This window comes from Paramisgurnus dabryanus, chromosome 13, assembly GCF_030506205.2.
Source record: "Paramisgurnus dabryanus chromosome 13, PD_genome_1.1, whole genome shotgun sequence".
NCBI classification, from domain to species: domain Eukaryota; kingdom Metazoa; phylum Chordata; class Actinopteri; order Cypriniformes; family Cobitidae; genus Paramisgurnus; species Paramisgurnus dabryanus.
In genome coordinates, this window is record NC_133349.1 from 21,430,293 (window position 1) to 21,442,891 (window position 12,599).

The following is a 12,599-nucleotide window of genomic DNA, read 5'->3' on the forward strand; positions in this document are numbered from 1 at the left end:
TTATTGATTTGCATGTAAACGCATGAAAACAGTTTTCTATAATAAGCAGATTTTTAATAGTTATCCACTTATTCTGTGCATGTAAACGCACTCATTATTTAAAATTGCCTACACAACTCCATGAAATAAATAACACAGTGCAAGTGGTTTTGGGTATTTTTTACAAAAATCTTACATATTGTGGCTTTATTTAATCACAAATATTAGCATTACAATACAAATGGAGTCTTCATCATGTGGTTAAAATTGTTTTTTAAAGCATATATATATATATATATATATATATATATATATATATATATATATATATATATATATATATTATAAGAGTAGTTGTGAGAATAAGTGATGCATATGGAAGTCATGCGCTTATCAGTGTAGATTTCTAAACTGACCAAAATAATATTATAAATTACCAAAATCAAATATGATAATACTAATAGTAATAATATGCTTTGCACATATATTTTAATTATTTTAATGGAATCACAATATATTGGTAACAAATCCAGATATTTTAGTAGCAAAATAAGCTTAATAATTAAAACTCACTGTAATAGGAAGTAACCGAGATGAACTTAGACTGAACTCAGCGGTTACACAGAGCTGACAAAAGATTACTCAAACAGTCTGTCTGGGTTTATGTTATAATTAAAGCAGTCATTATTAGAATATAGATCCCTGGAAAATAATTGTGTAAGCATATTCCTTTAAAAATCAATAAAAATACATTTCCCTGTTAACTTGCTTATTATTTGTAAATGGTGTTGTATTTAGAAATTGCTGATATCACTGTCTTCAGGGGGTGATCGGAGTCTTTCTTCTGTTTTCTGGGAAGAAAAACATAAATAAAACTTAAAGTACTTCTCAAATAACTTTAAGCACAGATTGTTGAAGCTCAGTGTGAATCATCAGATTGTATGATGGGTTAAACTCACCAGCTCTTTCTGTACAGACGATCTGAAGAAGAATCACAGTAGGAGCAGCAAATGCTGTTATCTCAACAATCACTATAATCACTATAAAACAGATGTGTGGACAGAGAGATTAAATCGATTGTCTTTACAGATTAAATTAAGGGTATAAAAATATCAAACAACATAATGACAAACTGTGTTTCATCGGTTCACTGATATGTACAGTTATAAGCCTTAATGTAGGAGCAGCAAATGCTGTTATCTCAACAATCACTATAATCACTATAAGACAGATGTGTGGAAAGTGAATAACATACAGAGATTAAATCCATTGTCTTTACAGATTAAATTAAGGGTATAAAACAAAGCAACATACAAACTGTGTTTCATCGGTTCACTGATAGTTTCAGTGATGTACATATCAGCATTTATGAAAGGCCGTATGGTGCTATAACACTTCATACCTCTGAAAAATGACACACAAATTTTACTGCCTTCACTTTCTGATGCATTTATAGTTGATATCGTCTCATAGTTTGTGGTGGTGACTGCTGGATTTGGGTCAGATGGACCTATTTAACAGATGTCGATTTAGTTGAAAAATAATGAGGGATTCAAACAAAACATCATATCATCAACATCTACATACTTGAGAATGCATTTATGTCACCATGAACGTTTATCCTTTTTAAATAACAGTATTCACCCTAAACGTGCCTTTATGTCTAATATTTTGATTTCTTACCCCTAAACTTGACAGTGTAGCTGGCTGAGGTTTTAATCTCATTCTTCTTTTTAACCAAACATCTCCACTCTGTGTTGTTTTCTTCATTCTGGATTGTTGTAGTCAGAGCGATGAAACAGTGTCCTGATCGTAATATCTGATATCTGTAGTCTGTCTGTAGATTAACATCAGCCTGATTCACCCAGGACAGCTGAAGATCTTCAGAATGGACCAAAGTATTACAAGAGTCTTCATATGGTAACAGCTGACAGATGAGAGTCAAAGATCCGCCTGGTTTTATCTCAGTCTGTGATGATGATGAAGAGACTAAAATTGAAACAACAGACAAAGTTAAAATGTCAGATTTCAGTTAAACATGAAATCCTAACCAAAAAAAACACTGACCATGAAGAACATGTAGATAAACCTGTGCATCATTTCCATGTTTTTGTTCATTCACATATTGTTGGCAGATGTATTGTCCACGATCATCTTCTGTTGTTTTATAGATGTTCAGAGAGCAGTCAGACCCCAGACTCAGTCTCTCAGCTCTCTCTGTGTTTTTCTTCTTTATTCCTTGAGCAATCAGTTCTACTACAGCTGATGAACTATGTTTGTTGTAGTTCCATGTAGTTGAGGTGCAGTCAGAAAGAGCATTAATACAGGGCAGAGTGACATTTTCACCAGAACTACTGAACACATCAGTCTCTGCAGTTGTACCTAAAAAAAGGAAATTAGGTTGTTTGTACTAATAAATATAAACAGGGATTTTAGTACAGGGGTAAATATAAATTTCTAATGACAAAAAGCAAAAAAAGATCCTTTGGATTATGAAAAATTAAAGCAAAAAACATTCAGACATGAGTATTCAGACTAACTGAACAGAAATTGATCTCATACAGTGGTTCAGATCATTTTATGATGTGTCAATCAAACCTTGCATTCCTTTTCATGTCTGTTGTCAGGCAACTTGTTTGTAATTTTTACAATGTGTCAATCAAAAAAGGTTGGTTTTTTTGGAGGTTAGTGTGAGTTAAAAGTTGTACAGAGATTTTTTTTGGCCTGTCATTTATATGGCCCTTGTGTGTGTGTGTGTGTGTGTGTGTGTGTGTGTGTGTGTGTGTGTGTGTGTGTGTGTGTGTGTGTGTGCCTGGTAATTATCACGTTGTTAGGAATACCAGTGGTTTTGTGACCTTGTGGGGACATTTTGATGTCCCCATGAGGAAACAAGCTTATAAATCAAACAAGATGATGTTTATTAAAAATCTAAGGTACAAGAAAGGTTTCTGTGATGGTTGGGGTTAGGGAATGGGGTAGGTAAGGGGAATAGTATATACAGTTTGTACAGTATAAAATGCATTACGTCTATGGAATGTCCCCATAAAACATGGAAACCAGAATGTGTGTGTGCGCGTGTGTGTGTGCGTGCATGTGTATGCGCGTGTGTGTGTGTGTGTGTGTGTGTCCTCTCTCCCCCACACCAACATACCGTTTCACCACATGGTCTTTATAAACGAGTGGATGTGTTTTTCTAAAACATTGATGGTAAAATAAATATAATTCTGACCATTCTGACAAAATTAACGGTTTATCTTAAATTTAGGTTTTATTACCCTGCTGAAAAAGCCAGCAAGACCAGCATATGTTGTGTTTTAGTGCTGGTTTGCAAGTGAACACCAGCTAAACCAGCACCAGCATCAACACCAGCTAAACCAGCACCAAACCAGCACTAGCACCAGCATCCCATGCTGGTCATACCAGCTAGACCAGCATATGTTGTGTTTTGGTGCTGGTATGCTGGTGGCATGCTTTGACAAGATTTCTGTGCAATACTCGGTTGACTCATCTGAGAAATCAGAGGCTTGCCACCAGCAAGTAGCCTACTCAAGCCCAAGTCTCTAATGCTCAATCATAAGAGGTAAATATTGTAGGCTATATTTCAAGATGTTTGTTTTTTTAAAACTAATTAGTGGTGTAACGAATCGCAGTTGATCCTTGATCCATACAGATAACGTTCTGTTCGGAACGAACCAATTGGGAAAAAATTCTGGTTCAAAGCCCTGGTAAAAACTAAACATGTACTAAATATTTCTTTAAATAAATTCTTTATGCATAGTCTTAACCACCTTAGTGTCGTAGTCTAAATAAACAAATCATTATATAAAAACAAGATAAATCCTTACATATCAAATTAAATAATCACGTTGTTTTTCTATACACGCACACACGTGTGTGAGAGCAACATCTGAACACCATGTCTGTTTTAGAAACGGGAACAAAAATACTAAACTTTATTCAGAACACAGCATGGGCTGACATCTGTTCAAGCGATATCAGATATTTAATTTTGTCAGAATGGTTCGAATTAAATTTATTTTACCATCAATGTTTTAGAAACACACATCCACTCATTTACAAAGACGTAGAAGTGAAAAGGTATGTTGGTGTGGGGGAGGGGGAGAGAGGACACACACACACACACACACACACACACACACACACACACACACACACACACACACACACACACACACACACACACACACACACACACACACACACACACACACACACACACACACACACACACACACACACACACACACACACACACACACACACACACACACACACACACACACACACACACACACACACACACACACACACACACACACACACACACACACACACACACACACACACACACACACACACACACACACACACACACACACACACACACACACACACACACACACACACACACACACACACACACACACACACACACACACACACACACACACACACACACACACACACACACACACACACACACACACACACACACACACACACACACACACACACACACACACACACACACACACACACACACACACACACACACACACACACACACACACACACACACACACACACACACACACACACACACACACACACACACACACACACACACACACACACACACACACACACACACACACACACACACACACACACACACACACACACACACACACACACACACCTAAAAATGACAGGCCAAAAAAATCTCTGTACAACTTTTAATACACACTAACCTTCAAAAAATACCAACCTTTTATTGACACATTATAAAAACAAACAGACATAAAAAGGAATGCAAGGTTTCATTGGCACATCATAAAATGACTGTCAAACAGACTGAGGCTAAAAACCCATGAAACGTCACTCAAAACTGTCCAACTTGTAAATTTGTTGATTGATGGGGTGCGAGCATAAATCATGGTTGATTGACAGGGGGTCATTAATCATATTTTGACATAAAGACACTACCATAACTACTAACCGTAAATGCACATACAAACTAAAGCAAAAAACAACACAGTCCAAGCAGACTAAAATGATGTAAATATCACAGAAATTGATCTCATAGTGGTATAACTTACTCTTGACATCAGACTTTTTAATGTGAGAATGAGACTCATACATTTTTATAAATATTAGTCCACTGTATATTAAAGTATTATGTACCAAACACAACATGAGTTTTTTTTTTAGGAAGATGAAACTAAGCATGTTTAAGCTAACAATTTACCAGACTCTCTTACTGATTATTAAATGGATGTACACCATGCAGATATTTGATATTGTCTTATATATTTTACCTGTGAGAGATGAGCAGATCATGATGAGTCCCAGCAGACTTATATGACTCTTAACAGCCATGTTCTGCTTCTGTTAGTGGTTCTCTTTAAATGATGTACTTATAGCTTTCTCTTGCAACATTTGTGACTTTAACTGTGGTTTACAACTTCCTGATGGTCATGATAACTTAATAGACTAAAGGGGTTGATGATGAAATATTGCTATGAATTTGATATGTCTTACACAATGACCAATTATCTTCTGGATCTTCCTCCTGTTCTCCTTCACTTTGTTCTCTTCCTCGCCCCCCCCCCCCCTTCCTCTCACTCCTCTTATACTCACCCTTTTCCTCTAACTTGTAGAGAACTGTTTAGAGTTTGTTTCTTTTTATAACTTCAAACTTGGACTGAAGAGAACTTTTGTGAGTAAATATTTTAGCTCAGTAAGCCTTCAGTACCACTTTTAGCTTGTAAGCAATTTTGTAAAACTGCAAAACTTTGCTGCAGAGACGGCGCATCACTGCGGTCAAACACTTATGTAGGGTGATGTGACCAGGTTCACAGCATGTATTTCAACTGATCCCAGACTCTATTTATTTACCTTACTTTTGCATATGGCGCTGTTATTGTTATTCATGGACCAAGAAAGTAAAGAAGACTCTATTCTTTATTTTATGCACCTGGCTGAATCAATTATTGTAAAGCGATATACAGACTGTAAAAAATTAGCTGTTGTTACCCTTACGAAAAAGAAGTACACTTCAAGTTAATTTTATTAAGTATACTTAAGTAATGTTGGAGTATAGTTTTAAGTATACTTTATGTAGTAAGTGTACTAACATTTATGTTCTAGTAGTATACTTGTAAGTGTACTGCTTGAATACCGCTTGGGACTAAATTGGCCCACTTTTAGTATATAAAAGTATACTTCTAAGTGTACTATAAGTGTAAGAGTAGTCAACTTTAAGTGTACAACTAGTGCACAATTAGTTCTTCATTTGTAATGCAAGTGAACTCATGAGTATACTAGTAGTTTTCTAGACTTATACTTCAAGTGTACATGCAAATATTCTGTACTCTTAGTAAACTAGAAGTTACTTATTGTGTGCTGCAGGTATACTTCCAAGTGTTCTTTTAATATACTTTTAGTTAACTAGTAGTTTACTAGTCATATACTGACAGTGTACATGCAAGTGTTCTGTTAGTGTACTCTTAGTTAACTAGTAGGTTACTTATTATGTGCTGCAGGTATACTTCCAAGTGTTCTTTTAATATACTTTTAGTTAACTAGTAGTTTATTAGTCATATACTTCAAGTGTACATGCAGAAGTGTTCTGTTAGTGTACTCTTAGTAAACTAGTATGTAACTTATTGTATACTGCTTGTGTAACAAAGCACTTTGACACTGAGGATCCATCTGCAGGTTTTTATTAAACACACTCATATTCCAACAGGCAAGGTCAAACAACAGCAAACACAGCAATGTAAGGCAGGCAAATCTCGTAGTCGTGAAACAGGCAAAAGGGTCAGGGCAGGCAACATACTCATAAACCGGGTAAAACAAATAAAGATCAATAAATACAGATAGATAAGCAGGCAGGCAAACCACTCAGCAATGACAGCTGGTACAAATCAAGACTTTGCACTGACTGAATGTTTCCAGAGAGTTTATATAGGCTGTCCAATGAGTTTCAGGTGCAGATTAATCAGTCCAGGCATGCGGGATTATGGGAAATGGAGTCCAGAACGAAAGTTAATATTCAGGGGGTTCAGCCATATATATAGATATATATACAACCTCAAATCAGAAAAAGTTGGGACACTGTAGAAATTGTGAGTAAAAAAGGAATGGAATAATTTACAAATCTCATAAACGTATATTTTATTCACAATAGAATATAGATAACATATCAAATGTTGAAGTGAGACATTTTGAAATGTCATTCCAAATATTGGCTCAATTTGGATTTTATGAGAGCTACACATTCCAAAAAAAGTTGGGACAGGTAGCAATAAGAGTATAAAAGTTAAATGTACATAAGGAACAACTAAAGGACCAATTTGCAACTTAATTGGCAACATGATTGGGTATAAAAAGTGTGGCAGTGCCTCTCAGAAGTCAAGATGGGCAGAGATAGTCTATATTCTATTGTGAATAAAATATAAATTTATGAGATTTGCAAATTATTCCATTCCTTTTTTTACTCACATATTCTACAGTGTCCACTGTAGTGTCCCATATATATATTTTTTTTTCTTTTTTTATTGTTTGATTATCTCACTGATAGCATCCGAAAGATTTAGCTTCAAATTGAAAGTACAATTAAGGTATATGTCAGGTATAAAAATTAATACACAGGAACAATTTATTGTACTTTAAGTGCAATACATATATACATATATATATATATATATATATATATATATATATATATATATATATATAGTATGATGTTAAGTTCACTTAAAGTAAAGTTGAGTAGTAAACTACTAGTTAACTAAAAGTATAGTAAAAGAATACTTGCAAGTATACCTGCAGCACACAATTAGTAACTTACTAGTTTACTAAGAGCACACTAACAGAACACTTGCATGTACACTTTCAGTATGAGTTCACTAGTTAACTAAAAGTATAGTAAAAGAATACTTGCAAGTATACCTGCAGCACACAATTAGTAACTTACTAGTTTACTAAGAGTACACTAACAGAACACTTGCATGTACACTTTCAGTATGAGTACACTAGTTAACTAAAAGTATAGTAAAAGAATACTTGCAAGTATACCTGCAGCACCAAATTAATAACCTACTAGTTTACTAACACTAAAGATTCTCCATGAAGATAATACACATTTGTACTGTACACTACATATACTTTCAAAATTTACTTAAAATATACTGTTTCTAAAGGATGCTAAATAATGTATTTTATAAATATGCTGTCAGTGCATTATTATAATGATAACTTTAACAGATAAAGTATACCTAAAATAAACTTTAAAATAAGTTCAAATTAGTATACTTTAAAAATTGCACAGAACTTTAACTCCAAGTATATTTTTTTAAAGTATACTTTTAGAAAATATATTAAATTATAATTATTTTGAAATATATTAAAAGTTTAATTGTAAGCAAATATGTTGTAAGCATACTTTCAATATATTAAAAGTTGGTACATGCTAAGTTAAATATACTTGAAATACAATAAAGTATATTTATTTTTTACCAGGGCTATTCATATGGCTTTTTGCAGCTTTCTTGATGTAGCTTTCGTTGTTGCATTTTTACTTAATACTTTTAAGTATATGTCAGTAAACAAGTATAGGCCAAATATACTTAGACATTTCGGTCAGTATAGGTCAAGTATACTTTAGTACAATTTAAGTATATTTCTGAGAAGTACCTAAAGTACATTTTAGAGAGGTACATAAAAAGTAAACTGAAAGTATACTTTTTTATTTTAAGTTTAAAAGAAGTATACTTATAGCACACTTGAATAAACTTCTTTTTCGTAAGGGTATGCAGCTGGTTGCCAGTAACTTACTGTAGAAGATAAAGACTCTGTACACTGTATTTGTAACAAATTCAGAGATTTTAGTAGGAAATCATGCAAAATTAAAACTCACTGAAACAGTAATTTACAGAGATGACACAAGATTGAACTCAGCGGTTACACAGAGCTGACAGAAGATTACGCAAACAGCTTCTCTGTGTTATATTTAAAGCGGTTATTATTACAATAAGGATCACTGGAAAATGATTTTGTAAGCATATTCCTTTAAAAATCCTATAAAATAAATTTCCCTGTTAACTTGCTTATTATTTTTAAATAGTATTTTATTAATAGACTGCTGATATCACTGTCTTCAGGGAGTCTTTCTTCTGTTTTCTGGGAAGAAAAACATAAATAAAACTTAAAAAACTTCTCATATAACTTTAAGCACGTTTACGTTTACATGCAACCAAATAATCCGTTTGTAATCATATTGATGGCTCAATTGTATTGAAAAGCCTTCATGTAAACACCTTAATCAATACGATTGAGGACCATCGGATGCAAATTTGGATCGTATTGAAGGGGGTGGTGTACTCCGATCTGTGATCCGATCCGCAGGAAAAAAATATGCATGTAAATGCTTGAATCATAGTATTTTCTCAATCGGATGCAAAAATACATTATGCACATGCGCAGAACATTTGTGCTCAAGTTCACGTCTTATAATAAACCATTTTATCACATGATTCTCGTCACAGAAACACGCAATAGTAAGGCAGTGGCCAGAGATGGACATAAATAAATGGAAATGTATTTCAAATACAAATACAATTTACAGTGGGGAAAAATGTATTTAAATACAAATACAAAATACTGTGTGGAAAAATATATTTAAATACAAATATAGTATTTTGTATTTTGAAAATTTTGTTAATCGGTTTGACAAAATTTTGTGCATGTAAACATAGCCAGTGTGAATCATCAGATACAGTATGATGGGTTAAACTCACCAGCTCTTTCTGTACAGACGATCTGAAGAAGAATCACAGTAGGAGCAGCGAATGCTGTTATCTCAACAATCACTATAATCACTATAAGACAGATGTGTGGACATCCAGAGAAATTAAATCCATTGTCTTTACATATTAAATTAAGGGTATAAAAATATTAAGCAACATAATGACAAACTGTGTTTCATCGGTTCACTGATATGTACAGTTATAAGCCTAAATGTACGACTATGCGGTGCTTCATACCTCTGTATAATGACACACAAATCTTACTGCCTTCACTTTCTGATGCATTTATAGTTGATATCGTCTCATAGTTTGTGGTGGTGACTGCTGGATTTGGGTCAGATGGACCTATTTAACAGATGTCGATTTAGTTGACAAATAATGAGGGATTCAAACAAAACATCATATCATCAACATCTACATCATACTTGAGAATGCATTTATGTCACCATGAATGTTTATCCTTTTTAAATAACAGTATTCACCCTTAACGTGCCTTTATGTCTAATATTTAGATTTCTTACCCCTAAACTTGACAGTATAGCTGGCTGAGGTCTTAGTTTCTTTCATCTTTTTAACCAAACATCTCCACTCTGTGTTGTTGTCTTCATTCTGGAGTGTTGTACTCAGAGCGATGAAACAGTGTCCTGATCGTGAAATCTGATATTCGGAGTCTGTCTGTAGATTAACACCAGCCTGATTCACCCAGAACAGCTGAATTCCATCAGAATGGACCAAAGTATTACCAGAGTCTTCATATGGCAAAAGCTGACAGGTGAGAGTCAAAGATCTGCCTGGTTTTGTCTCAGTCTGTGATGATGATGATGAAGAGACTAAAATTGAAACAACACACAACTTTAGTTAAAATGTCAGATTTCAGTTAAACATGAAATCCTAACCAAAAAAAACACTGACCATGAAGAACATATAGAAAAACCAGTGCATCAGTTCCATGTTGTTTATCTTTCACATATTGTCTGCAGGTGTATTGTCCACGATCATCTTCTGTTGTTTTATAGATGTTCAGAGAGCAGTCAGACCCCAGACTCAGTTTCTCAGCTCTCTCTGTGTTTTTATTCTTTATTCCTAAACCAATCAGTTCTACTACAGCTGATGAACTATGTTTGTTGTAGTTCCATGTAGTTGATGTGCAGTCAGAAAGAGCATTAATACAGGGCAGAGAGACATTTTCACCTGAACTTCTGAACACACGAGTCTCTGCAGTTGTACCTAAAATAAATTTTGTTAGGTACTTGTTTTAATAAACACAGGGGTAAATATTTATTCTTATTGACAAAGAGCAAAAAGGATTCTTTTGATTATGAAAAACGAAAGCAAAAAATAATAACACATTGCTTTAGTATAAACAGGAATATTCAGACTAACTGGTGTTGAACATTGTAAATATCACAGGAATTGATCTCACAGTGGTTCAGATCACTTTATAACTTACTCTTGATATCAGACCTTTGCAGAGGTATATACTACTTAAGTATTTTAGTTACATTTTCCACGCATCTGTGCTTTGTCTTGGGAAAAAATTTTGCATGTTAAAATTGATTTAATACCTAATTACATAAAATTGCGTACTATAACTTTCTTGGTTAAAAGTACAAAAAATTACTAAATGTACTTAAATATTAAATATAAACCAAAAACTTGAAATTATGAAATGTAGTGGAGTAAAAATTATGATATATGCTTTGGAATGTATGTTTTCCAAAGAAAAACACTAATAAAATACGAATATTTGAAAATGTACTTTTATGTAGAAATTAAAAATACTTAAGTAGTATACACCTCTGGACCTTTGAATGTGAGAATATTACAAACACATTATGATTAATGCCTATACACTTATCAACATCTAAAGTGAATCAAGACCCAATACCCTTTCTTGTCTTTTTGATCCCCTTCAAGTGTTGACTATATTAAAGCAGTATACCAAAACACAACATGAGATACCAAACACCAAATTGAGCTAACACTTTATAGACTCTGTCTATCATTAAATAGATGTACACACCATACAGATATTTGATATTGTCTTATTCTTTACCTGTGAGAGATGAACTGAAAATGATGAGTCCCAGCAGACTTATGTGACCCTTAGCAGACATTTTGTGCTTCTGTTAGTGGTTCTCTTTTAATGATGTACTTACAGCTTCCGTGCAACATTTATGACCTCAACTGGTGTCCACACTTTAGGTGTTATGTACGTACCAAATTTCCCCAAATGAATATAAATTAAAATGTGCTTTTAACATACTATCTCTGCTTAAAAATATTATTTTGTTACCACTTGTAAACTTGAACCCATCTTTCTTACAAAGTGTTACCTAAATATTTTTTTTTTATACATTTTAAGCACATTTTATGGTGTCACAAAATAGCACAGTTGAGTACGTTTAGATGTTTGGACCATCAGACTCTAGTCAGCACTTCTCAAGACTAAAGTTATCTTTTTTTCTGGTGAAATATGTATTTATTGTGATTAAGTTTTATTCTAAGTTAGATATTTTTGATTGATGTAAACTGTATTACAGCACAAATAATGTGAATTATAGCACATGTAATGTTATTAATAAAAAGTTAAGGGGATACCATGTTGACATCTGCAATAAAGTAACAAAATGAAAATAAAAATAATAACATCAACCCATCTATGAAGTAAAATTAAGCCAATGTTTAAATAAAAATTAAACCATCCTGTTAAGGTTTTCAGAGAATGAACCCAAGCGCAGACAAAATGAACAATATTTTACAACTTTAATGACAGAAAAAAACAGG

At 33.7% G+C, this 12,599-nt stretch overlaps 2 protein-coding genes across 2 annotated transcripts; both read right to left on the minus strand.

The window, feature by feature from the left end:
* Nucleotides 1–431: 431 nt before the first annotated feature.
* LOC135743161 (uncharacterized) lies at nt 432–5,541 on the minus strand. Its single transcript, XM_073811633.1, has 6 exons — nt 5,319–5,541; nt 2,047–2,361; nt 1,663–1,968; nt 1,382–1,489; nt 939–1,019; nt 432–830 (listed from the first exon to the last, which is right to left on the minus strand). The coding sequence occupies exons 1-6, from the start codon at nt 5,377–5,379 to the stop codon at nt 799–801; spliced, it is 903 nt and encodes a 300-aa protein (XP_073667734.1). The 5' UTR covers nt 5,380–5,541; the 3' UTR covers nt 432–798.
* A 3,280-nt stretch (nt 5,542–8,821) lies between these two features.
* Nucleotides 8,822–11,929, minus strand: LOC135743191 (uncharacterized). The gene is made up of 6 exons (XM_073811634.1): nt 11,869–11,929; nt 10,725–11,039; nt 10,334–10,642; nt 10,050–10,157; nt 9,804–9,884; nt 8,822–9,186 (listed from the first exon to the last, which is right to left on the minus strand). The coding sequence occupies exons 1-6, from the start codon at nt 11,927–11,929 to the stop codon at nt 9,164–9,166; spliced, it is 897 nt and encodes a 298-aa protein (XP_073667735.1). The 3' UTR covers nt 8,822–9,163.
* Nucleotides 11,930–12,599: the final 670 nt, after the last annotated feature.

Bases quoted from the DNA above. Each gene is read 5' to 3' on its own strand.
- LOC135743161 (XM_073811633.1), bottom strand. From the start codon at position 5,379: ATGGCTGTTAAGAGTCATATAAGTCTGCTGGGACTCATCATGATCTGC. The intron at 1,490-1,662 runs GTAAGAAATCAA...TCTGTTAAATAG, and splicing joins CTACACTGTCAAGTTTAGGG to GTCCATCTGACCCAAATCCA. The intron at 831-938 runs GTGAGTTTAACC...TTTTCTTCCCAG, and splicing joins CGTCTGTACAGAAAGAGCTG to AAAACAGAAGAAAGACTCCG.
- LOC135743191 (XM_073811634.1), bottom strand. From the start codon at position 11,929: ATGTCTGCTAAGGGTCACATAAGTCTGCTGGGACTCATCATTTTCAGT. The intron at 10,158-10,333 runs GTAAGAAATCTA...TCTGTTAAATAG, and splicing joins CTATACTGTCAAGTTTAGGG to GTCCATCTGACCCAAATCCA. The intron at 9,885-10,049 runs GTATGAAGCACC...TCTGTCTTATAG, and splicing joins TTGTGTGTCATTATACAGAG to TGATTATAGTGATTGTTGAG.